This window comes from Balaenoptera acutorostrata, chromosome 3 (genome assembly GCF_949987535.1).
Source record: "Balaenoptera acutorostrata chromosome 3, mBalAcu1.1, whole genome shotgun sequence".
NCBI lineage: Eukaryota > Metazoa > Chordata > Mammalia > Artiodactyla > Balaenopteridae > Balaenoptera > Balaenoptera acutorostrata.
In genome coordinates this window covers 173,517,912-173,544,936 of record NC_080066.1, presented here as the reverse complement: position 1 = coordinate 173,544,936, position 27,025 = coordinate 173,517,912, and the positions used below count along the sequence as shown (strand labels likewise).

General features: G+C 47.6%; 1 protein-coding gene across 1 annotated transcript; it reads left to right on the top strand.

The window, feature by feature from the left end:
• The first annotated feature begins 16,052 nt into the window (after window positions 1-16,052).
• On the top strand, window positions 16,053-27,011 carry SERPINA12 (serpin family A member 12). Its single transcript, XM_007178901.2, is given in 5 exon segments — window positions 16,053-16,611; window positions 16,614-16,685; window positions 18,394-18,664; window positions 25,050-25,197; window positions 26,820-27,011. Coding segments are annotated over 5 exon segments (1,242 nt in total).
• The last annotated feature ends 14 nt before the right edge of the window (window positions 27,012-27,025 follow it).

The following is a 27,025-nucleotide window of genomic DNA, read 5'->3' as shown; positions in this document are numbered from 1 at the left end:
CCTACAGACCTCAGCCTTCCTTAAAACTCTATTCTCACTGCCTGATCCATTATTATAGCATTTTCCATTTGACAGGGAAGAATTGCCCTGCTCCTGGGCCTCCAGCAGCATTACGCCCTCAACACACTCTCTCCAGATTCCAGAGGATGAAAATGATGAGCAGTACGTGACTTGGAAGACCAGAATCAGCTGTTCCTCATGTCCATTACTACTACTACTCTTATTATTAATTACTGCTATTATTACTAATTATTATTAAATTGCCACCTTCACATTGCCTGTTGCATTTGATAGCATTGCTAACGTCTTGGTGGAGTGGGCAAAGCAGGTACTTCTGTGATCCCATTGGACAGATGGAAACAGTGAGGCAGAGAGAGGTGAGGCGACCTGGGCCAGGTGGCCCGGCTAACGCGTGATTGACCGGGATTAGAACGCAGGTCTCCCTGGCTTTAGGACCTGTGCTGCACCTCGGTGTCACAATGCCTCCCTGAGAGTGGGGCTGAGAGTGGATGAGGGAAGCCAGGTGCTGCTGGGTTTTGTTTGGAGGCCTTGACTTCATTCAGTGTGCACCTGTGATGGGTGCATGCAACAGTGAGCCCACCCCACCCAAGTCTCTGCCTGTCCTTGACTTGGGGTGGCCACAGGGTGCTGCGGCTTGAAGCAGGATCTCGGTTCCCTGACTGGGAATCAAACCAGGCCGCGGCGGTGCAAGTGCTGAACCCTAACCACTGGACCACTGAGCCACTTCTAGTGGCTAGAAGCAGGGCCCTGGCTCTTGCCTTCTTCAGAGAAAGAATTTCAGCAAAGAGATGGAAATTTGTAAAGCAGATAGAGCATTTATTAGAAGCAAAGTATGTGCAGAAAGACACATGGGTGGGTTCAGAGGGTGTCGCCCGCTTTTGGGGTGGTTTAAACATTTATATGGGGGCAGTTTTCCAGGTTCCCTCTGGCCAAACATCTTGCTTTGTCTGGCTCCGTGTCCATATTTGGTCTGACTCAGGGCCCTTCCAGATGTGCATGGCATCTTTTGACCAAGAAGGATTCCAGTGCGAGGGTCTCTGGGATGTCAGCAGGACATATTACGGGCTAGTGACCTCTCCCTTCTCTGACCCCTGAGGAACCTTTCTGCGAAGGTGTAGTTTGGGAGGTCTCCTTGACCTCAAGAATGAGGAATATGTAGTCTCCTTATCTTCTTACCCAAGCAGGGCTCAGCTCCTCTCTGCTCCTGCCGTTATATTTATCTTGATGTGTCTGTCCTCAGGGGACAAATTCCAGCTGCTCAGCCCGGGGCCCATCTATCTCCTGCCTCATCCTGTCTGCCCGCTTCCCTTCTCCTAGCCTGCTCACCCCTGCCTTTCTCTTCTCTCTGTCCCCGAGCCCAGCATGATGGGAGAGTTTGACAAATATGCTGCAAACTGTCCCCAAGAGCTCAGCACTTAATAGCAATGACTGTATGTGGAGCTGTGGAGAGAGTCCCAGTTTTTCCTCAATTTCTCCCAAACTTTTTCCGCTAATAGTTTCTACATTTGTTTTCTTTCTTTTATATCAAGATATTCTTAGGAGGATGTACATCCACTTAGTAACAGTATGATATTCGACAGATTGTTCACTATCCAGAACCTCAATTTTCTAATCTGTATAGTGGGAGTTATAGCAGCCCTTCCCTCATAGACTTGAAAGAATTAAATTTATATGTGTGTGTGTGTGTTTGTGTGTGTGTATATGTGTGTGTGCATGTGCACACACTGCCGAAATCAAATTGGTGGTGTAGTATTGGGATATAATAAGAAATATGTGTTTGGTTTTTTTCCTCAATTTCCAACATTGAGCTCCAAAAACCCTTGGAATTTCCTGTGATGAGATCAATAAAGATGCCTTTTGTTATGTTAATGAGGTGACTTTTGGAAAGCCCTTAGGTAACCTAAGGATGAGGGGCTGGTTGCCAGGAGAACCAACCGTGTGATTAGAGGACTGAAACTTTCCATCCCACCCTTCTGTCCTCTGGGGAGAGGAGAGAGGCTGGAGGGTGAATCGGCTGCCAAAGGCCAATGATTTAATCAATCACGAATATGTAATGAAGTCTCCGTGAAAACACAAAAGGACAGGTTTCAAAGAGCTTCTGAGTTGGTGAACACAGGGAGATTTGGGGAGAGTGGGACTTGGAGAGGGCATGGAAGTTCCATGACCTTTCCCCCTACCTTGCCCTATGCATCTCTTCCCTCTGGCTGTTCCTGAGTTATATCCTTTTATAATAAACCAGTAATCTAGTGAGTGAATGGCTTTCCTGAGTTCTGTAAGCCACTCTAGCAAATTAATCAAACCCAAAACGGGTGTCTTGGGAACCTCTGATTTGTAGTCAGTTGGTCAGAAGCACAGGTAACAACCTGGACTTGTGACCGGCATCTGAAGTTGGGGGAGAGGGGCCGCTGAACCCTTAACCTGTGGAATCTGATGCGATCTCTGGGTAGATAGTGTCAGAATGGAGCTGAATTGTGGGACACTCAGTTGGTGTCCAGAGAATTGCTTGGGGGGTGGTGGTAAACTACCCACCCCCCCGCCGTTAGAATTGGGATCTGGACACTTTTAGTGGGCTTATCCTAAAGGGTAATAAAACCTTAGATTAGGGGCTTTTCTGGGGCAGGGTAGGGGGAGAGGGGCTGCAATCCTCCCATGAAGATTTCTCTGAAACGTTCTGTTCCTATATCTTCTGTTGTTCTGCTGTTGCACTAGACTCTGGTCCTGGCTAGACTTGGGTCTGTGTTATTTAAAGTGGAATTGATTGACAACATTGTTACCAAACCAGGCTTGTATGCCTGATGCACAGCAAGCCATACGCTGAGATGCCGAGGTCTGCAGCAGAGAAAGTTTATTGACAAAGCAGCCAAGTGAGGAAACAGAAGAACGAACCTCAGATCCACACCACCAAAGGCGAGAGACTTGAGATATTTATAGGATAAATAAGCAGGGTGGTCTTAGGTGTGGGGAAAGCGGATTGGCAGGAGGGAGATAGTGAGGGACTCAGTGTTCTTCACAGGCATATCCAGGTTACATGCTTCTTCATGGGATACATGTTCAAAAATGGAAGGGCTTAGTATAATATGAGGGCGGAGTTTTCAGCCCTCCAACATCAAAAGGTCATCCATCAGACACCTGTGCTGGCCCAGTCTGGAGGTCAGTGGTCCCACCCAATCTTGGCCAGCTTGAACTGGGCAGGTGCTGACTCCAAGTTTCTGGAAACAACTAAAGCCCCCCATTACCTTAGTGACCCAAACATCAGAGGCGTTATCTGTGGCGGTGGTTAAGAAGTCTTGTGATATGTTACCTTGGCTACATGAAGCTTGGAGGGTATGCAATTAAAGGGAAAAAAAAGAAAGCAGCTTAACCAGTAAAGGCGGGTTACAGGCAGAGGGGTTTTTAACAAGCTGTTCCCTTGTCTGCTGTTCTGTAACAGCACAGAACACTCAGTCCTGCACACTCAAGGATTGCTGTTAAGTCACCAGCTTCTGTGCCTGTGAGGCATGGTTTCAGGATGACTAGCATCGTCCTGATGCTAGGGCCAAGAGATTGGCCCCCTCAGGTAACCATAGATCCAGTGCATCCGCCTGGCCCCCGCTGAACACGTGGATAAACTGAGAGCCAGGACAAGGGATGGCTTCCCCAGTCGCCCAGTACATTATGGGTCACCTATGTCTGGAACGCAGAACACAGGCCCAAGCTCGTGTGTCCAGACCTCCCAGACTGCCTGCTTCCAGCCTGAACCTTCGAAGTGGGGCAGGAGCCAAGTAAACATCCATGTCATGTGACTGGTACCCTACAGCAGCGCTAGGTCACCAACACCCCTGTTCTTCTGCCCCAGGGGAGGAATCTGGGAAGGACGGTTCTACTCCCCTTTCTCTCTGAGGTTTACTGGGTGTCAGACACTCGGTCCTAGCAAGCCAGGCCCCAGTGGTGCCACCTGCCAAGCCCCCATGGGTGTGCCCAGCACAGTGCTAGGTGCTATTTGGGAAGGGGAAGGAAAAGCAGGCCTGAGCTGTTCTGAGGGCTGAGAAAGGGAACCAGACTTGTCGCTCTCTTGGCGTGAATGCTTGCAGGGCCCTCTGGCCAGGATGATCCAGAGGAAGGGATAGGAGTGGTAGAGGCAGGCTCGGCAGGTCCTGGGCGGAGGCCTAGCCAATCTGTAGATGAAGTTTGAGGGGCTGGGAGGATGCAGAACCGGAGAGAAAGGGCCAGGAGGCTGGGAGCAGCAAGACCTGAGGAAGGCCACAAAAGACTGACCAAGGAAAAGGAGGGGCTGCGAGGTTAACCCAGGAGTGTGTGTGTGTATGTGTGTGTGTGTCTGTCTGTCTGTCTTAGGGGAGAGAACCAAGGACCAAGGTGACAACTCAAATAAGCATCCTGCATCCTTCCCCATGCCTTGCTGTAGGGGCTAGAGCACCATTCTGGACACGGGCTTCAGGGATCAGTGCTGGCTGCCAAAATACTGTGGCTGTCGACTTCATTTATGGCCTTCCAGAGATGTCCCTAGAACAAGGGGTTTGGAACCAGAAGATTTGATTTTTGAGTGCTGGGTCTGTTCATTATCTGGCTATAAGAACCTCAGTTTGTAAAATGGGTCTAACAGCATCTAACTGACAAAGTTGACATGAGAAAATATGCAATACCTATCAGTCAATGTACCTACTAATAAGGTTGATGAAATAAAATTTATCTTTTAAGGCAGGACAAGAAAAATTAAACATAAAATTCTCTTCATGTGTTTGGGCCTCCTCCCTCCCTCCTTAATGTGCAGTGCGCATCTGCATTACACATTCTCCAGAGCTCCTCAAAGATGGGAGTGCCCTGCTCCACTCCGTAAAGATCAGTTTTTTTTCTTTCTTCTGATGCTAGCAATGTAACTTCTAAAAGGAACAGTGTTCTTTCTCAGCTCTGTAGGGGATCACGGTGACTCGCTGCTTGCTTTGTACACGTGCATACCCGGACTACGGATCCTCGGTGACCTCTATTAAAATATCCGTGTATTATTTTGATGTATGATCCTTTGTCTTGCAAATGTATATGACTGTGCCCTCGACTTCTAACAGGTGGAACAGTTCTCAGAGCTTTCTGAGGATCTGCTTCCTGGGTGATAATCCTCAGTTTGGTTTGAATGAAATTTCCTTTTTTTCTTCTTAACTTGAAAGTTAATTGAATTTTTGTCAACAGTATGTATGAAAGCGCCTTGTTCTGCAGAGATAAGGGTAAAGAAGAAAGCAAGATAAAGAGAATGAGATGAAGAAAAGCAAAGCCAGACCCCATTCACAATGCTTCAATGCATATTTCCCCACATTCCTTACCTGCCCATTAAGGAGCATATATGGTTATTCCTGATGCATAAGAAGTCTCCATTGTGAAGACCATTAGGCCTCTACCATGCACACATGTTCCTGTTTGTGATTGGTCCTTATTTTGTGTATGCTGTGCAGTTTTAAAACATTATGTTACTTTATATCCATCCTTCCTTTCATGGTTTCTGGCTTTTGTATGTATAGTGCTTAGGAAGTTCTTCACTCTAACAGATTTTCCTTCAGTACTTTTAATTTTAATTTAATTTAATTTTTAAATGATGTGTTCATTTCCCAATATTTGTAGAATTGATTACCTTGTCTCCATTGTTTCAAAATGCCATCTTGGATGCAACGATTTTTGCTATTTACAGAATACTTCCTAAATTTCTTATGACTTGTGTTTATACTTCTCTTCTTCTTCTTTTTTTTTTTCTTACCTGCCTAGATTTTTTTTTTTTAGGAAAGACTTTCAACATTTTGTACTGAAACCTCTTTGGGGTGACCTAGAATCTTATTGGAAATTGCTTTAAAAATAAATGTTCATTTTTAAAAAAAAATCAGTCACCTCTGACACTCCCATTAGAGCTTAATTTAAAGAATAAAGTTGTGTGTTTATTAACTCATTCCTTCCTTTATCACTTAGAGGTCCACTTGAATATGTCCTAATGTGATTTGGGCCCTGTTGTGTTTCACACTCTTGATCTGTCACCAGTGTCTATTGGGGATCCTGCGAATAACAGAGAATTGTAGGCTCACCCATGGAAATGGAAATCATCATCTGGGACAGTGGCTGAAATCTTTTTTTGTTTGTTTTTTTCATTCACTGTTAATGTACATTTGGGTGTACACTTTGGGGCTATCACATAAAGCTGCTATGGACATTCCAGTACCTGTGTTTTATGAACCCACAAGCACTCATTTCTGTTGGATATACGCACGAGATATATTAATGGGTCAAAGGGTAAGCTTAGGTTTAGCTTAATGGGTCCCGCCAAGCAATTTTCCACAGTGCATGTACCAGTTTACACACCCACCAGCCGTGTAAGAGTTCCACTTTCCACACCCAGGAGTTGTCAGTCCTGTTAATTTCAGCTATTTTTGTGGGTAGGTAGTGGTATCTTGTTTTTCTGTTTTGGGTTTTTTTTGTGTATTCCTGATGGCTGATGACGTTGAGCACCCTTTCAGATGCTTCTTGGCCATTTGTATATCCTCTTTGATGAAGTATCTGTTCAAGTCTTTGCCTACATTTTAAGTTGTCTTTTCCTTATTAATTTGTAGAAATTTTAAAAATCAGGTAGTATTAGTCCTTTATCAGACATACATCTTGTAAGTACCATCTCCCAGTCTGTGACTTGCCTTTCACACTCTTAGGTGACTTGGTGAACAGAAATTCTTAATATTCACAAAGAGCAATTCATCATTTTCTTATGGTTAATACTTTTTTGTGTGCTGTTTAAGAAGCCTTTGCCTATCTCAAGGTCATAAAGATATTCTATTATATTTTCTTCTAGAAGATTAATTATTTTGACCATTGTAGTTTTTAAGCTAAAAATATCATTGAATATCAGCCGTTCATGTGGTTCATTCTAGTACCTTTCACATTTGGGTTTATGATTTCCTAAATTAGTTTTTTTTTTTTTTTTTTAATTAATTAATTTATTTATGTTTGGCTGTGTTGGGTCTTCGTTTCTGTGCGAGGCCTCCCTCTAGTTGCAGCAAGTGGGGGCCACTCCTCATCGCGGTGCGCGGGCCTCTCACTATCGCAGCCCCTCCCGTTGTGGAGCACAGGCTCCAGACGCGCAGGCTCAGTAGTTGTGGCTCACGGGCTTAGTTGCTCCGCGGCATGTGGGATCTTCCCAGACCAGGGCTCGAACCCGTGTCCCCTGCATTCGCAGGCAGATTCTCAACCACTGCGCCACCAGGGAAGCCCCTAAATTAGTTTTGAATGTGGAGTGAGACATGGTCAAAGTTCATTTTTCCCCATGTGGCTGTTCAGACTTTCCAGCACTATTTGTTGAAAGGACCATCCTTTCCCAGTGAATTGCAGTAGTTCCTTTGTCACTTAGCAGGTGACTCTTCTTGGGTGTGTGTGACCTGGATTCTCTAGTCTGTTCCATTTGTCGAGTAGTGTGTCTCTGTGCCAATACTTCACTGTCTTAATTGCTAGAGCTTTACAGCAATGATTGATATCTGGTTGTGTAAGGAAGCTCAGTGTTTTCAGAGATGTCCCAGAAGCTTTCCACAATCATCAGGTGGGAATTATTTGCTTTAGTGCAGAGAATCTCAAACTTGGAGGTTTATTATAGTCCCCAGGAGAGGTTCTTAAAAGCACCCTCACGCTGCCTTTATCCCAAACCAACTAAATCAGAATCTCAGGAGGGATATTCAGGGAATGAATATTCTTAAAGGTTCCAGATAATTCTAATGTGCTCCCAGGCCTGAGATGACTACTTCAGAGGTAGGATATTCCTATTTTTCAGAAAGGGAAGCAGAAGCCCAAGGTCACATTTTCTGGAGGCATTAGATCATTTACTCACTTTCTCTAGGCGGCAAGATCTTTGTTGTGCTACTCTTGCCCTCAGTTTTCACCTGGAGAACTCCTATTCATCCTTCAGAACCCAGTTCAAGATTGCCCCATCTATGAAACCATCCCAAGCACTTCAGGAGGGATCAGGTGCCTCTTGAATGCACTCACCTCCCAGAGCTACCTCTACCTCAGCCTTTACCAAGCTTGTCTGTATCTCTGTACTCTCCTGTGTTCCCACCAGACTCAGGCTCTTGGAGTCTGGGCATGGCATGGTCATTAATATTTTCCTAGACCTCTCACAGGCCCAGCATCTGGGAGAACCAAAAAGCAAGGGTGAAACTGGAAACTCCTTGCTCCCCCCTCACCCCTCCCCATGACCATGCTGTAAAAACATATTCAGGCCACTGCCCGGCCTCGGACCACTGCCTCCCATCCATTGGCTCACCTCAATGCCCCCAGAATGGACTGTCATCTTTACCCTCCCAGCCCTTGATGGACACTAGGCTCAAATCCCATTATCCACAGGTGATCGGGGCAGCCTCAAGTCTAGATGGTGGTCCCTTGATGGTGTTGGCAAGGGCTGGTCCTCCCTTAGCCATCTCCCTGATGCTCCCCACTGACTCCCACCCCTGCAAGGCTACCTTGGCTGATGGAGGACTCCAAGCGCTCTTCTCCCTGCAGGCGTGTGTGCCTCCTCACCGAGACTTAGTGCCTGGCCTGGCCTCCAGCCCGCTTGGCTACCCTCCACTGTGACCTACTGGCCTCTGGGCACTGTCTGCGCTCAGGCATCCCCGGTGCAGCCCCGCATGGCTCAGCGGGCATCCCCACCCGCCCCCCCAGTGCTGTCCCTCCCAGCCTCTCCCACGCATCCCCGTGGGAGTTTGCCCTGAAGCAGAACCTGTCTGGAGTGACAGGCAGGTGTGGCTCGCAGACTCCCAAAGGCCTCACCCTGTCATTCGCAGGCAGGGCTCTTTCCTTCCTGACCCAGATTTTGGGTCAGTGTCTGCCTGGTCTGCTGTCAGCCTCCATCATGGTGGGACCACTGCTCTCACCTCAGCCTGTCCTTCTGTGAGGGGCTCAGTGAACAGAGCCATAGAGGGTGGCCTCTCACCTCATCGGCCGTGGACCTGACCAAGATGCATTCCGACAGACAGGCCCGCCTCCCTGGGTGAGGCAAGGTGGCAGCTCAGGGCCCCCTTCAGGGGCTCTTCCTGATTCTGGCAGCTCCAGACCCAACATCCCCATGGCCTGGTTGGTCTGGCCTGTGAGTGCATCCCGGGCTGAACCAAGCCCAGGAAAGGGCCAGTGTCACCTCTTGTCTAGAATGCATCTCTGGGTTATCTGCTCCATACGTTGGTGGGGATGAGAGTCATGTCTGCTAAAGGTAGCATCCCAAAGGAAGAAGAACACTGCCCACAACTCTTGGTGCTATGGTCATACAATACCTATTATGAAACATCTCGAAATGGGGAAGGAATATTTGAATGATTTTTCTCCTCATTAGTGTTCATTAGTGAAAGCAGAATTGAAAATATGTCCATTGGACCCATTGCTTTTCCATTCGGGGATCAGTGGGTCTGAAACTTTCTCAGACATCATCACCGCCCTCTGATAAACCTGAAGATAAGAATCCCATCTTATTTTAAATCTTCTAAAAATGATTTCTAAAGTAATACCTGTTCCTGAAGGACAACTTCGAAAATACAGAAAAGCCAGAGGGGAGAAAACAACACTAGCCTCATTACTCCAGCACAACAAATATGCAATCAAAAAACAATTTGTAATGTTCTTGAATGATCACAAATTTCGACGTGAATTTTTGATTCCTGTTACCCCCTAACAGAAACTATGTATTTGTCTGTTCATCTCTCTCTGAGTTCTCTTCCCTCAAAGGACTCCATGTGAACTAAGCTGATAGAACTGACTACTATAAAGTACCTGAAAAAATTAGCAAAAGAAAGAAATAGGGAATAAAGAGAATGACCCCAGAAAACCCAGCTATCAACTTCTTCCCACTGATGACAGTAGTGATATTTGGGTCGAATATTTAACATCAGAACTACAGGCTGATCTACCTGTAGAATACTCCAGGTTCCAGAGCCAGTGTGATTGGGAAATATAGTAGTTGCGAAAGATATGAATGGACTTCATTAGGGAAGCCACACCTCAGTGGGTGTGGTCTAAATATCATGCAGCTGCCTCCGGGGATGGGGAGAAACCCCCAAGGAAGAGGTGTGGACATTGCTCCAGAACCTCCATCACCTGCCCAATCAGGACAGCTAATTTTATTGGTCTACTGTCTACTTTTCCAAGAGACCATGGAAGTATAAATAATAAAGCAAGAAAAGCAGATCCATTGGCTGGCTCCGTAGATTTCTTCTGAATGTACTGTGAGTATGATATCTTCCCTTTGTAAAGGTCAAGTGTTTCCTTTGAAAGGGTCAAGTGTTTCTTGTTTATTCCACACAAAGTTTGTTTTAGATTGCAGGAGGGTACAGTAAAGTCCCAGGATGGGTGTCTAGAAGAAAATTCTGGAGGAGTGCCAGATCTTGGAAACCCCTCTTTGGAAGAGTGCACTGGGCATCTCTGGTGAGACCATGATTATTTTCATGGATGTCTATCTCTTGTGCTTTTCCAGAGGAAAAACCTTGGTGGGTGTGGGGATGGGGGTTATCTAGGGAGATAAGGAGGCCCCTCCAAATCAGGTCTGCCCCTGCCATATAGTTCTGGCCATGGTCAGTCTGTCTGTGAGCTGTTTGTTTATCTTTATCTCTCCCCAAGGACAGAGGCTGTATCCATCGATTTACTATTCCATGGAGAAAGTGAGGCCAAGCAGCCCATTTCATACATTTTTGCAGAATTTCCTTAATGGATTTCCTTAATGGATTTCCCGTTCTGATCCATCAAAATGCACGTTTTGACCTCGGATAGCTCCTTTGTCCACTCTGGGGCTTGGTTTTCCCTTTATAGCACAAGTGGCCCAAAGTTGATGGTCACTCAAACTTTGCAACCCACATAGTCCCTCATCCTACCCTGAAGTCACTGGAGGCAGGAGGAACAGGCCAGGCAAAGAGCTGGAAAGTGCTTGAGGATTTGGAGAAGTCTGCGGGGCTGGCTGTGGGCATCACCTCTCAGGAGAGAGGGCTCCTTGCTTGGGTTTCAAAGGAAACTGTGGGCCAGTCGGCACAGACCATTCCTTGGGCATTGCTCCAGCGCCCCAGTGCCTGGCACATAGCGAGAGCTCAAAATAGTTCTTTAAAGGATGAAGGCAGAAATCTCCAGGGCAAATTCAGAGGTGAGATGTTGGACCTGTGTTCCATCCTCTTTGCTCCCCAGGAAGGAGGATAAAGTCTATTGCCATAGTCACTGGAGTTCTTTCATGGGTCGGTCTTCTCTCACTCCCAACGGGGGAAAGATTATGTGTCTCACCACCACTTAGTTCTAAACTTGCTTTGAAAAATAATAACTTCGAATATGGCTAGAGTGATTTCTTATAACAATATCAATCCCTTAAAGCAGGTTGGACCACACAGCATTCTTGGGACATCTCCTCGGGTGTGGGGCTTTTGTGCTGGTCTTTTGGGATGCCAAGGCACATATTTAGGAGGGGTCCCTCAGCTCCCTTCCGAGTTTATCCAAGTACTGTGCACTCTGTGGAGAACTTCAGAAAGGGCTGGAGGAAAGCTGGGGTCTTGGAGGTCCTGGGGTTCCAGGGTGGGGCAGGACACCTGGGTCCAGCCAGTGCAGGCAGAGACCCACTCACTGAGCAGGGGCCCTCTGGTTAGTGGACACTCGCTCATTAGGGCTCAAGTGATTGGGGATGAGAGCTCGTCCCAAGCACCCTAAACTTTTTAGTCTCATTGGCTTGAGGACGGACACCACTAAACTTTTCCTTTTCGCTCAGTTTCATCACAGAGAAGAGAAATAGGATAGCAGACGGTCAGGAGACAGGCGACCTGGGGAGGGTTGGGGGAGGTCTTTTCGCCATGAAGTCAAAGTGCCATGCGTGGAGTAATTCTTCTGTACCCTGTGTGCGCTCCGTTTGTTGGTGTGTTGTTTCCTCAAACTACTGGTGATAACAAGTATGAAAGTACTTTGTAAAATTACAAATATTATTATTGTTAAAAGTGTTATCATATCTCGCTGCTCCCATCCCTTAGTCACTGTAATGAGGGTATTCCAATTACTGGGCTTGAGGATGGTGTGGGACATCAAAGCAGCGCCGGCTGCCCCGCCCCCTGTGGGTAACCCCCCGCGCCCACCCCGTGTGTAGACTTCACCTGAACCACTCGTCCAAAGGGCTTCTTGTTTATACCTGGAATATACCTGGTTTGGATCTGTCTTTAGGATCAATGAGTCCTGAGTCCATGCCATGCTAGTTCTACTACTCTTAAGAGAAGAAAAATATTTTCCCAAATTACTAGGGAATGTGGAACCAGGATAGTCAGAGAAGAGTTGAAATTCTGATTACAGCTTTATCTGCCCCATGTGTACTCCACAGAGTTCGGTTTCTATCCTGTTCTTTTCCTTCTTTATTTTATTTACTTATTTTATTTCGAGTAAATAAAAGCAAATAAACACAGTCCCTAATAAAAACGAACAAAGAATTGCTCAACTTGGGCAATCTATCAGTTTACTGGGAAATAACCAGTCCCTTGGGTATTTTAATTGATGGGATCAAAATTAGCCTACTCGGGCATCTGGGACTAGTATCCATCTGACAAGTTTGGGTCAGTGTAGGGCCTGTGGTGACAGACGGAAGGACCCAGAAATGGGGCTAGTGTGGGCTGCTTGGAGGGGAGAAAGGCCAGGCTGTTAGCACCCAGTGGGCCTGAGCAGGGTCCCCAGTGGGGACCACTGTGACACAGACTTCTAGAGGATGGGGAAGCTGAGGCCTGGCAGGGTGTGGGCTATGTCATAAGGGTGTGGGCGGCAAGCTGATTAGCAGCATCTAGTGGGGAGAAGGCCAAGGTATCACCTCCTCCCCATTTAATAGATGAAGATATTAAGTTTCTGGAGGGTAAAGAGGCTTATTGGGAGCCACTGAACAAACACATAAGCTGGAGAAGACCAGGATTCAGTCTTCTAATTCCATAATCAGTTCTTACTTCTGAAACTCAGTGGAGTAGGAAAAAACTTTTAGGGGTCACTGACCAGGCATCACTGTAGAACTGCGTATGTGAGCTGTCTGTGCCAGAAAATGCTTCTAGGATGGAGTTTCCTGCAGTTTCCCTTCTCTGCTCTGAGTTCTAGCCCTGTCCTGCCCTGATCCGTACTCGGCTCCTGGGGCAACCTGCTCAAACTGCTTCACACCTCACCTAGCTGGTCACCCTGCTGCTAGAATGTTCTCTCAGCTCCTTGACGGCCATGTCTTAACTTCTTCATTTCCAGTCATTGGGAAATAATGAACACAAAGGCAGCCCGCTACTCTGAATACCAGAAGTTTCTATTTTTAATCAGGCAGACTTTTTATGGTCCAGCCCACTAACCTGAGAGATTGAGTCCTTTCCATTTTGTTTTCTTTCCTTTATCTGAAACAACCTCAGGGATTTTATTGATCTTCACTTCTATAATCTATTTTCAGACAGCCCCTAGAGGCCTGGTTCATCACCAGCTGTTTTTAATTTTTACTAAACAATGGGTCATTAGGAGTGAAAGGTATTTAGAGATCACCTAGGCTCAGAGAGGGGAAGGCCCTTCCACAGTTTCACACAGCTATGAGGTGCAAGATCAGAGCCAGGACTCCTGTCTGCCTGGTAGGTAGCCCCAGCACAAAAAATAAAAAATAAATAAACTGGTATTTGTTAGGATACTTTCACCTTGAAGTAACTGACCACGTAACTCACACTAACATCACTGGAAGTCTAGGGGTAGGATGTGCTCCAGGTGAACTTACTCTGGGGCCCCTGCCCCAGTTTCTTGGCAAAGTCTTTGTATGCACCCTCTTTGTGTTCTGGCTTTGTCCTAGAGTCACTCCCCTCTTGGGACAAAGGGCTAAGGCAGTCCCTGGCATCTACATCTCCCTGTCTGGACATCCAGAGGAAGAGAGAGGGCAGCACCCAACATTCCAACAAAGAGCCCTGAAATACACCCTCACTGGATCACTTAAGTCCCGTGGCCCTCCTTGAACAACTGTCAGGGCAGAAACTCACTGTGCACTGATTGGATTAGGCCTGGCTTGGGGACCAGTCACTAGCAGGGGAGTGGAGGTTACCCTGACTCATTCAGGGCTACCCTTAGAGCTGGGGAGGGGGTCCCTGTCCCTGAGCACGTGAGCTGCCTGAGGTAGACACCTGAAAAAAAAAAGTGAAGTTTCCTTAGGAATACAGAAGGGATCGTGGGAAGCAATGGTAGTACAGTATCAAACACTGGGCCACAAGCTCCCTGAAGACTCATGTCTGCTGTGATGATGGCCGTATCCACAGGACCGGGCATAGAGGTTTTGGGGGCACAAAGAACGTGGGGATTTGGGGGCGCTCCTAGGTGCAGGCCTTGTGCTGCTCTTCATTGGTCCCCTCCTTCAATCAATTGGAAAGAACCTACTTGGTGCCAGGCACTAGGGATTTAGCCACAGTGGACTCTACTCTGCTGGGCCCAGGTCCCCGGGGCTGGTGATGCTGTGAAAGTTGGCTGCTACCAGCTCACAGCTGCCCTTTCCTCTCCAGAAAACTTCCCTTGGCTGATTGGAGCTAATTGACCCAGAAAGTGATGCCCTAAGCCTTACATCCTGAGGGGCAGACCACAGCCACTGACTAATTCCCTCTGAAAAGTCAGTCCTCTTGCCTCAGAAGGTCAATGCTGCCAGGGTGTCCGTGCTCCAGGGCATGGACATGCCCTGTGGATCCGGTCCAGACTAGATGTTATCTGAGACCACATCCTCACTGAGCTCCTTCGCTTTCCAGCCCTGCTTTCCTCACTTCCTGAGGGGCTCATCCTAAGATCATTCCCCCATTATACAATATATACCTGAACCCTTGTCTCAGGCTCTGCTTCTCAGGAACCCAATCTAAAACCACCAAGAATAGCCTTTATTGTTGAGCAGCTCAATATTTCCCACAGATTACCAGTATGTAAAGATGTAAATTACAGGAAAAAACATAGGAAGTGATAACAGAGGACCAAGCAAAGAAATCTGCCTTTATTTGACATATAAGTTGGTCTAAAAAATCACCAACATGTCCAACTACTGAAATGAACACACTTTTTGGAATACTGTATTTTGGCAGCATAAGGGTTAAAGATGAAAGGAAAACAGAAAATGAAATTTTTGTCCCCCAAAAGCTCACAGTCTTATGGGGAGATGTCAAAGCTGAGAGGTGGTGAAAGAAGCAGCAGTCCTGGAGCCAGGCAGATTTGGCCTTTTCTCTCCATAATGCTGTCCTCTTTTCTTCCCTGGAAAAGGTCTAGGGAAGGAAGTTTCCTAGAGACCTGGGTTCTCCTGGGGTGGTTATCTACCACTTACCATGTGATCTTAGACAAAGGACTTTATCTCTGGTTGTAAGGAAAAATACTCCAACTCAAGCCAGCCAGCTCTGAAAGGGATATTTACTGGCTCTTATAACTTTGAAAAATGGAAGTGGGTGGCTTCAGGTAAAGCTCAATCCAGGAACTCCAAAGATGTCACCAAATATGTCTTCTTATTTCTCTCTTTCCATCTCTCTCTCTCTCTCTCTCTCATCTTTCCTTCTATATGTGGATGTCATGTCCACATTCAGGTCCAAGGCTTTACCATTAAGCCAGTCACCCCAGAGTTAAGAGGACTTTGCATTCTCAAAGAAAGACACTGATTTATCTGATTTTTGTCACCCTCTCATTTCTTAACTAATCAGTGTGGCAGGGGAATACAGTGTTATGATGGCTTAGCCTGCATCAGATGCCCACACCATGGGGTATTCTTATTGTGATCCAATGGAGAGGAGGAAGCAATTCCTTAAAGGAACTGAGATCCTCTTACTATAAGACTCCTCTACACTCAGACTTCTCATTTATGCAATCATTTCTATTCCCTGAGGTGACTGCAAAGGCTACATGCTGTAATGGATGTCAAAGCACTTATGAACCGCTATGCACAGCACACGCTGGTCACTGTATCACTTCTTTCATTGGTCTTCCTTATGGATAAGACAGGGGTAATGGGGTTCTTTTGTTCTCTTTTCTGCTAACCTCGGGTCTACTACTCAACAGGACAATCTCCAAGGAAAATGAACCCCATGCTGGTCCCCGGCCTGCTTCTGGCTGGCCTCCTCACTGTGGAAGGTCTTCTGAAGCCCAACTTCTCTCCAGAGGATCATGAAGCTGTGAGTCAGGGCCAAGCAGGGAAGGGAAGGACGACAGCTCAGGAGCTTGCAAAGCGAAACACAGACTTTGGCCTCAAGCTGTTCAAGAAGCTGTCCTTCAACAGCCCTGACAATAATATCTTGTTCTCCCCCGGGAGCATCTCTATGGCCTTCGCCATGCTGTGTCTGGGTGCCCAGGACTCCACCCTGGCTGAGACCAAGGAAGCCTTCAATTTCAGGAATATACCCAAGAAGGACCTTCATGAAGGCTTCCATTACCTCATCCTCAGGCTGAACCAGGCGAACCAGGACCGTAAGATGAGACTCGGGAATGCCTTGTTTGTCAACCAGAAGCTAAAGCCACAGAAGAAGTTTCTGACAGATGTCAAGAACCTGTACAAGGCAGACACTGTCCCCACCAACTTCCAGAACTCGGAAGATGCTCAGAAGCAGATCAATGGCTATGTCAGTGTGAAAACCAGTGGAGAATCAACAACCTAATCAAGAAGATAGACCCTGACACTGTGATGCTTCTTATCAATTATGTTTTCTTTTGAGGTAAGGCTTAGGGCATGTTGACGTGAAAAGGATAGGGTGACCAGTAGACTTGAATTAAATAGATGGGTGGTCCACTTGCTTGCTCTGTAACCCTGAATTCACATGTAATTAGTCTCTGAATCCTATTTCTCCTATCTGAAAAAGGAGTACCTCAATACATGGCTCATAGGGTGGTTATTGGAATTCAAAGTGAAAATGTATGAGAAATGAATTCTTAGAAGTCTATTCTCCAAATGTGCGTTTTTATTATTACTGATTATCCTAACACAACATTGGTTGTAGAGGTTGGAGTGACATTCTTTTCCCCATTTCTTAGATCAGAAGAGTGAAATTCAGAGAAAGATTAATTGACTTACTCAAAGCTACAAAGCCAGCCAATGAAAGTCAGGACTAGAATCCACTTCTCTTGACCTGAGGGCTGTGCTTTCCATAGCTCCAAGTAGATGCCCAGGATGGTGATGGTGTTGATGGTGGTGATCGTGATCACATTGGTAGGTGCCTTTGTCTTCTTACCACATGTTATAGACTCTTCAAGTCTGAGGATAAGGTACTGAAAAAGAAGATGGAAAAATATTCCCCAATCCAAGCTTCATCCACCACCACCATACACACCCACTAACACACCACACACACACACACACATGTTGGCCAACATAGGTGAGAATGAGAGGCCAATAACCGTCAGGCCAGGCAAGATCACTACTGGGCTCAGCCACATGGTCCTGAATATGGAAGTTCAGCTCTCCCAAAATCCACAAGGAGATTGATGGCTATAGAAAAAGAAAAAGGAGTGATAATAGTAGACTGAAATCTCAGTCTGCCCAAAGCAGGGAAGAAAGGAGAATCAAGAATTTCCCAAAGTCCCTACATCCCCTAGATTACAACAAGAACAACGACAATGATGCTGATGATGACTGGCATCCACTCAGCACTCACTACGCACAGTCACTGAGCTGTGCTGCCTTTCCCTACTAAGTCTCACAGCAGCCCTATGAGATTCCCATCAATAGCCCCATTTGGCAGATAAGGACACTGAAGCCCAGGGAGATTGAGATACTTGTCCAAGGTCATCCTTCTAGAGCAATAAAGCCAGAAATTTGAACTCAGTGACTTGGCCCTAAGGGCCTTGTATTGGGGGCTCTGAGAGTAGCAAGTGTGAAAAGACCCAGGTCTGAGTTTATGACGTCAAAGAGTCCTTAGGGTCAAAAAGTAGGGGTCAAAACACCCAGCTTTAAGAGTTCGCTGCTCTTCAGCACGCTCCCAAGGGCAGCCTGTTAATTTAGTTTTCTTAGTCCCACATGCAAGTGGCTCCTCCAGGGCTGACTTTGAATAGATTTGAGACTTTTCACTCATATCAGACCCAAATAGCCCCCACTAAGTGTAATCCAGTTCCTGCTTCTGTAACAGAATCCACAGGCTTTCTCAGCCTCAGGAGCACCTGGGCTTAGGACAGTCTGAAGCTCCCCTCTCAGTCAGCAACACTAGTCTTGGCTTCATTGGGAACTGATCACTGGGACCAAGCTCACCTCATCAGAAGTCTTTAGGGCATGGCATGAGGTCAGGGATTCCTGTGGACCTACTCTGATATCCCGGAGTATCCAAACCCCTTCCTTAAGTCCATATGGACAGAGACCCAGGGGTTAACTGGATCCAGTAACCTCTTCTCCCTCAGGACACTCATGTCACTTTGTTCTTCTTCAGTCTTAAGCCAGGTGGCAACATGAGTTTGATCCAAAGGCAACTAAAGAGGAAGATTTCATTCTGGATGGAAACAAGACAGTGAAGGTGCCCATGATGTTCCACATGGGCATGTATGAAGTTGGTCATGATGACCAGCTTTCCTGTACTGTCCTGGAAATGCCCTACCAGGGCAACATGATGGCGGTCTTCATTCTTCCTGATGAGGGCAAAATGAAGCACGTGGAGGAAGCCTTGGGGATGAACACCTTTGCCAGATGGAAAAAATTACTCATACGAAGGTAAAGAGGGTGCCTGACATATGCAGTGTCTTCCTTCTTCCTCCATCTCCTCCCACTGTCTTTGCTTCTTCTATCCCAGATTTACTGAGCTCTTACCCCATGGATAAGCCCTGTTCTGGGCTCCATGATGAACATATTTTGGTAAGAGGTAGATTGGAAAACAAGTCATAAAAATATAGATGCTTAAACATTATGAGAGTGCAGAGGATGAAGGAAAAACTTGATGGGCAGTGGTGGTCAGAGAGGGCTTCACGGCTTAGGTGACATTGGTGCCGTCTTCAAGGCTGAATAACGGTACGTATGGAAGGGATAGGAGCGACGGAATCATAGGCAGAGGGAAACTGTGAGCACAGGCACTTGGAGTGTCAAAGGCACTGTGAGTTGCACATTGTACATAGACTGCTTTCAACTGTGGGGTCATAATAAAACCAGTGAAGTGTGCCCCAAGTAAGTTATACTAATAATAGTTGAAGAACCAAAGTGAGTAAATAATTTTCTTTTAGAACATAAAGTTAGAACAGATTTAAGGTAAACCTCCAGAATCCCTCCCAGGCACTTGCCTCCTAATAGCTTTTCTCAGGAAAGGTGAGAGCTAGCATTAGAGTTAAGGCTTGGGGGCTTGATGTCACTGTAGACCTTCAAGGTATCTCGAAAGTTGCTGGGCGAGGACAGGGTCTGTGGCACCGAAAGTGAGGGTCCAGCTGCTCACCGCTCAAAAGCCAAAAAAGAGGCAAGTTGATGGAAAGGAAAGTTTGCTTTATGTCAGATGCCAGCAATGGGGCGGGGGAGGGGGCAGGGGGAAGGGCGGACTCCTGACCAAAGGCCGACTCCCCCCCACCCCAATCAGTGGGCAAGAGCATTTATAGATGGAGGGACGGAGCTACATGCAGAAACAGCATAGTCAGCTCTGACAGTCACCTTGAAATTGGTCCTGCAGTGGTCTGATCTGTGTCATCTTCATTGTTTTAATCACAGTTAGTCTTTAGTTCCAGGGTCAGTTTGTTCCCATTCCTTTGAGGCCAGTTCTCAGAATTGTGACAGCTTATGTCATGGCTACAGACTGGTCATCATGTAGTGAACATCCGCCACCTGGTGCGCGTGTCAGTGTCTATAAGGCAGCTCAACAAGTATGATTCAGAATATTATCCATAGTCCTTGAGGAACTAAAGCTCCTTGACTTTGCTTTAATGACTAAACTATTATTATTTGGTCTCATTTGACTGTTTTCTTTTGGTTCTGCATTTTCTCACTTCTCTGATTAAACTTATTCTTTGGCTAAAGTTTTTCCACAGACAAAAGGCAGGCTGAGGACATGGGGGCTGAGGACCATAAGGTCCTGCTCCATTTCAGTGGGTCTATGAGGTGGAAAGGGCAACTTCCACTTGGGTAGAAACGGTATCAGGAAGTCCTCCTCCTTGGTCCTTTTCTCTCTCTTCCACCTGACCCCACCATCATTCTCCATCCAAAAGGTGTTTATTGAGAACCTCTGCCATGCCCAACGTGCTGTCAGGAGCTGAGGAGCCTTCTAAGAGAGGCAGAGACAATGCTAGGACTGAGCTGGGCTGTCCATGGGTGGTAACTGAACTAATGCAGGTTCCTTCACATGGGAACACACCCTCGGAGGAATTGCAGAATGCATTTCAGATATCTAGATTTCGCTGCAAGCTCATGGGAGAGAAATTCTAGTTCTGAATGCTTTAGATAAAGTCAGTATTTGGAGGGGGCGGGAGAGGGTAGGAAAAAGCAGCAGGTAAATGGCTGGTCCCAAGAGGGTTATTGCACCTTGGGTTCTACACAACACCCCCTGATCCTTCCTGCTGCAAACCAGGTGCCTCAGGTTGGCAAAGTTTGGCGCCTGAGACAGAAACAAGAGTCTGGGTTCCAACCTTAGCTGAGACCCAGTTTTCTCATCTATGATGTGGCCATACGATGCCGACTTCATAAGACTCTTGAGAGAATTAAACGTGCCTGAGCACAGCGCTGCCTTTCAGAGGGCATGCCATGAGAGTAAGACCCTTTCTCCCTCCCCTTCTAACGGGTTGAAGAGGCAGAGTTGCAAGGTTCTCAGATCTGTTGAACCTCTGGCTTGTTGAATGACAGGTGTCCTGCAAATCTGGTCCTCCTACCCTCAGGTGAGAACCCCAGGAAGTCAGCTCATTGGGTGAAGGTGAAGGCGTGGGCTCCCTTAACACGGGCATGCCCTCAACGAGACTGATGGTGTCCAGCCTGAGCTCTACAGAATTTTAGGTTCACAGAGAAGTCCTGGGGACCTCCCTAAGGGGTTGAGGGATACGTAAGGGGAAAGGAAGGTGGAAGGTGGAAGGACTCCAGTACCCCCATCCCCATTTCACCCAGAAGTCCTGGCCTCATGAGACGTGGACTTCAGAAGATCCCATGTCCTTTATTGTTCAAATCATGGTGGCTTGAGACCTGGCAGTTGTATCACTGGGACTCGCATCCTTAGAGCCCCCATCTCCTTCTCCCAGTCATTTCTGACAATTTTCCATGGGCTGAAGCTCTGGTGCCAATATTTGGTGCTTCATGCTCCCCTCACCAAGCCCCTCTGAAGCCCCTGGATCTGACACCACCACGAGGCCACTACTAACCACATACAGATGTTCCTGGGGGACTATCGCCATCTCTCTGGTTTCAGGATAGGGGCCCACCCTCCTTCCTTTGCTCCTCCACTCAAGTGTGTGGTAAGCCCTTTGAGATCTCCTGCAGGCCAGCAAGTCTGGGCCCAGGGATACCTACAGTGCATGGAGGTGGTCTCTCATGGAGTCCAGGCACAGGCTGCTCTCAGGGTCCCTTCCAGAGTGCCCTCCCAGCTAGCTCCTGGTCTGCCTCCCCCCGACCATGCTAGGACTGCTCCCAGCATCTCCGTGCCTAGAAGCCAGGCGTCCCAGCCAGGAGCACTGTGGAGAGGAGTGTTCTTCTCACCCCAGCTGAGGTCCTGTCTCCCCAGTCACTTCTGGCCCCAGGATGACTGAGAGCAGTAAAGTCCACCCCTACACGGGAAACTCTGCATCACCATGCAGGGCAGTGGTCTCGCCCATGGCTCCCAAGGAGGAAATTGTGTTTCATCTGAATGAGGGGCCAACGTTCCTACCCTCTGAGCTCACTGGGTCTGAAGGACAAGTTGTCAAGTCCAGACCCCTGCATCGGTCCTCTCTGGGTGAGGGCAGGGGGATGGACTCTTGCATGTGTTCTAGGAGAGGCTGAAGAGAAAACTCACCTTTTCCCCAGGAGAAGTGACCAAGTCAACAGACACACACCTAAATGACACACCCCAATTACCTGTCTGTGCAGGACACCTGGGAATTTAGGCTGTGGGTGACTACAGCCTGGACTTTTGTCTGTTCAGAAGAAAGACATCTGCTTTGATTTTTGCATAGAGGCCTGTCATGGTGGGTTCCCCAGAGGAAAGGCTCAGTTTTCTCAAAAGCAAATAGAAAGCTCTACCTATAGGCGACACCGAACTGCTGATATATCCATTTTCTCGGTACAAATTTTGAGGGTCCATTCCCAGCCTAGGTACCCCATCACACGTATACATGTTTACTGGGATGTGTATCTGCCTTCCAGCATCTGCCTTCCCACTTTGGCATGAACTAAAGTCAACCTCCCCATTTATGTCCAACCTCCCCATTTATGCCCTATCTCCCCTCACTACTCAAAAATATCACCCTAGAAACTCCCTTTTCTCCTACATCAGCAAATGTTTTTGCTCTCCACTGAATCATTTCCATCAGATAGGAAGATGCTCTCATTTCTCCCATCAAAAAACAATCTTCTCTTGACCTTACTTCCCCCATTGTTGCTCTGTTTCTTTGCTCCCCTTTGCAGGTAAATACCTTCAAGCAGTTGCCTCTGCTCACCGTACCCAGCTCCTCCCCTCCCGTCTTCTCTTAGACCCACTGCAGTCAGCCTTTGCACTCACCTCTCCATGGAGACCTCCATCACCAGGGTTACCAAGGGCATCCATGTGGCTGAATCCTGGACCAGTTTCAGACCTTCCTTCTCAATCTGTCAGCGGCATTCAACCCAGCTGGCCACCCCACCTTCTTAAGAGGTGTTCTTCCCTCGGCTTCCAGGATCCCACAGTCTCTTGGCTCCTCTCACCTCTCTCCTGCTCAGTCTCCCTCACTGCCCCCGTTCTCCTCCAGGTCTCGGAACTGAGTGCCTCTCTTTCATTGATACTCACCCCTGAGTGTGTGCATCAGCCTCAGATATTTCAGCACCACCTGTATGACCACGACTTCCACATCATTCTATCCCTAGCCTCAGTTCTCTCCCTCAAACTCCAGAGTCGCATATCCATCTGCTTATCCAGGATCTCTCCCGATGCCTGATGAGATCTTAGTCTCAACACGTCCAGAATGAACATCCTGATCTCCCCCCATGGAAACCCCTCAAGCTTCTGATCTTATTCAATGGCCACTCCATCCTTTCAGGTGCTCAAGCTAAAAACCCTGGGGTCCTCCTTGATCACTCTCTCAGCCCCTCATTCAGTCCACCAGGGAATCCCAGTAGCCCTACTTTAAGATATAGCTGGAGTCCGGCCTCTGCCCGCCATCTCTATGACTCCCAGCATCTGACCACTGCACTCACTAGCTTCCACATGGTCTCCTGGCATCAACGCCCATCCCCATCCCCACCACCAAGAGTATATGATTAATAGAGCAGACAAAATGATCATTTTAAACCCACATCAAGACCATGTCACTCATCGGTTCAAAACCTTACTATGGCTCCCCATTTCACTCATAAAAAAAAATATCCACCAAAAAAAAAAAGAAAAAAATATAACTTGCAGAACTCCTTTGCCCCCTTGAAAGCTTGCTCAAATCTTCCCTTTACTCCAGAATTCCTGATCCCCCTAAATCAATCTGTATTTTTCTTCCATAGCACTTACTGAGACTACCACTCCATGTATCTAGGCCTATGTCTCACTTTTGTTGTGATGGTTTTATTGCCCCTCTCCCTAGTAGAGCACATGTTCAAGAGCATGGATTTTTGCCTGTTCTAGATGCATCTAAGCATGTAGAACAGAGCCTGGTACTCAGTAGGCACTTAATAAATATGTGTTGAATGAATGGATGAGTGGAAAGGTAAGTTTGAGAGTCACCGGGCCTATTGTTCGTGTTTAAATCCACGGCACAGAATGAGATCCCTCAGGAGGAAGAAAAGATATAAAAGAGAAGAGGAGCAGTGGGGAGGCTCGAGCACTATGGTGATGAGAGATAGGCAAGGAGGCGGAGCCGCAGAGGATGAGAGAAGGAGTGGCCGGTGAAGGAGGGGGAGAGCAGAGGGCATGGACTTGGGTGGGAACACTTCGAAATGGAACAAAGGATTGACTGTCTAGTGCCGCTTTCTGACATTTGGCTGCTGGCTCTAGCAAGGCAAGGTCAGCGGCAACTCTGGAGAAATGGGTTGAGGCAATAATGGGAGAACGTGGAGATAGAGGTAGAGACAGCTTCCGCCCTGAAAGAAAGAAAAGACATGGGCCGGAAGCTGGAGGCATGACTAGGGGCCAAGGGACATGTTTTTGCTTTTGATTTGAGGATGGGGGTTGTTAGAGCCTGCAGTCTGCCCTGGAGGGTGATCTAGTGGATGTCATTTATGGCCGGTGCAGGAGAAAAAGGAAACGACGGCAGGAATGAGATCCTTGGAGAGGCAAGAAGAAATGGGGTCCACGACCAGGTGGACAGGAATCCAGGGTCCACAGGTGCCTCAGGACATCTGACCCCAGGCCCAGGGCAGGGAGGCCAACCCAGGTCCCACCCACGGAGGATGTGAAGCTGCTCCTTCAAGGCCAAAGGGAGAACACTTGCTGATCACTGACACTGCTGAGAACCTTCCACATATTCGCTTTAGCCCTCTTCTGGTCCCGTGGGTGCTACCATCATCACTTTCATACAAGTGGCTTAGAGAGGTGAAATCATTTGCTCCAAGTCACAGAGCTCATGGAAGGCAGAGTGGATTTGAACTCAGTTCTGCCTGGCTTCCGATCTCAGGGCCCTGCTGCTTCCAGCACCAGATTGCTGGGGTCACGTTTGGCTCAGGGCTTGGGCGTGGCTGAGGCTGCAGTGGGGAGACCCTCAATGGCTGCGCTGAAGGCGTCCTGAGACATGGGGACTCGAGGACATTTCCGTGGATGAGGGCACGGGCAGTTTTGATAGGAAATAGGAACACAGTTCAGACAGCATGGATGTTTTAAAACCCCCTCCCAGGCTTAAGGAGCCTCTCCTCATTCTGTGGGTAGAGAGGAGTTCTGAGACCTCAGGGGCTGGGAGGACAAATGCCTCATCATCATCTCTCCTAAAGCCTGTCTGGAAAAACGGCAGGGTCCTGCTGCTCATCTGTGTCACTTTCTACTCCCTAGGGTCACAGATGTGTTTGTGCCCCAGTTGTTCATCACCGGAAACCACGACCTGAAGAAGACTCTTTCTTACCTGGGTATCACCAAAATCTTAGAGGAACACGGTGATCTAACCAGAATCTCCCCTCATCGAAGCCTGAAAGTGGGTGAGGTAAGCCTGCCTGGCCCGACGCTGCCCCCTGCAGCACAGGGAGCGTTCATACAGCCCCAGGCCAGAGCCACTGTCACAGCAGCTGTATGAGCCAAGAGTTCACCCACCAGTCAGGCAGGGCTCGAATCCAGCTCCGCCTCTAACCAGCTGTTTGATCCTGACCAAATCACATAACCTCCCAAGCCTCGTGTTTCTAGTCTTTAAAATCTGAACCATCAATCTCCTGGTCCTACTTTGGAAGTTGATTCAAGGCAACAAACAATGGATGGAGGCTTGGAACATTCATCAGGCCTAGAACTGACCCAGGCTTGTAAGGATTAAGTCGTGAACATGTTCTACGTAGTGTAGAGATAAGCAAGCAAAGGACTCCGTGGTTTCCAGCAAGGCTGAGCACCTGCCTATTGGCGGCAGTCAGAGAGGACCACTTGGGGTAGGGTGCCCAGATTTAACCGATAGAACACAGGACACCAGTGAAATTCAAATTTCAGATAAGTGATGAATGATTTTTTTTTAGTATAAGTATATCCTGAATATTGCATGGGATATACTCATGATAAAAATTTCATCGTTTATCTGAAATTCAAATTTAACTGGACACCCTGTATTTTATGTGGCAACCCTACTTTTAGGCTTAAAGGGCACTGAGAAGGGGGAAGATTTCAGCAAGCAGAGAAGGGTGCGGGCAAGATCTTCCTGTAGGGGGAGCAACATGGCCTAAGGATAGGAAGTGGGAAGGTGTGGAGCCCAAGTGGGTGGGGATTGGCTGGGGCTAAATTCAAGCCAGTCTAGGAAGGATCTGAGTTGCCGAGATGAGCTGACAGTAGGTGGCTCACTCAGCTGTATTTTCTAGCTTGCAACAGGAAGAAAGACAGTTAATAGAATTTTATTGCTTTTACAAGTTTTCCTGCTGCAGACTTTGCATAAACATTCAATGCCACCTGCCCCTTTCCTATAGGCCTTTATTGAGTTCAATGGCCCTTTTCTTTTCCGCCGTCAGATGTGTTGATAGCTGAGATTCTATACATAAACATCAGCTCTTGGCTTGCCAGTAAAATTGTTAGCATTTTGTAGAATGGAATGAAATGTATCAGTATTTCACAGAAGCCCATCAATTTCCCAGTGTCAATTACTTAGTCACAGATGTTGATGCCTTTTAGGTGGATCTGGGGTCTGAGTCATCAGACCCTGGAATCTGACTCCTTCTTAACATTCCACCAGGAGTATGAAAGGAGTGTGAAGCGGGCTGGAGGCTTTGGGCCAGGGATGCCACCATCTCCCTTCCATCTAGCTAAAGTTCAGGATAGCCTTTCTGCCATTAGTACCACTGATGCTTCCCTGTAAGTCATGGGAAACATAGCAAACCCCACTCTGTCCCCCTCCCTGTAGCTGATGCTCCCCCTGCAACATTTTTTTTCCTTCATGCTGCATCTACTTGTTGAGCATCCTTAAGTGACGACAGCAGAAAAGCCAGGAGCCCTGGGGCAGCTGGCACGGGCCAAGTTACTGCTGTGCTGGGTGACTCTGGCAGAGGTCTCTGCCTCTCTGGGCCTCTTGCTGGCCTTTGCCCATCCAAGACCTTCAAGTGGCTTCGCAAGCACTGACTTCGCTCCTGTTTCCCTCAGGCGGTGCACAAGGCTACCCTGAAGATGGATGAGCAGGGTACAGAGGGGGCCGCGGGCTCGGGAGCACAGACACTGCCCATGTAGACACCGTTTAAGGTCAAGATAAACAAATGCTTTCTGCTGATGATTAGGGAGAATGGAATGAATAACCTGCTCTTCCTTGGAAAGATTGTTAATCCTTCTGGGAGATAAGGGGGAAATCCGAC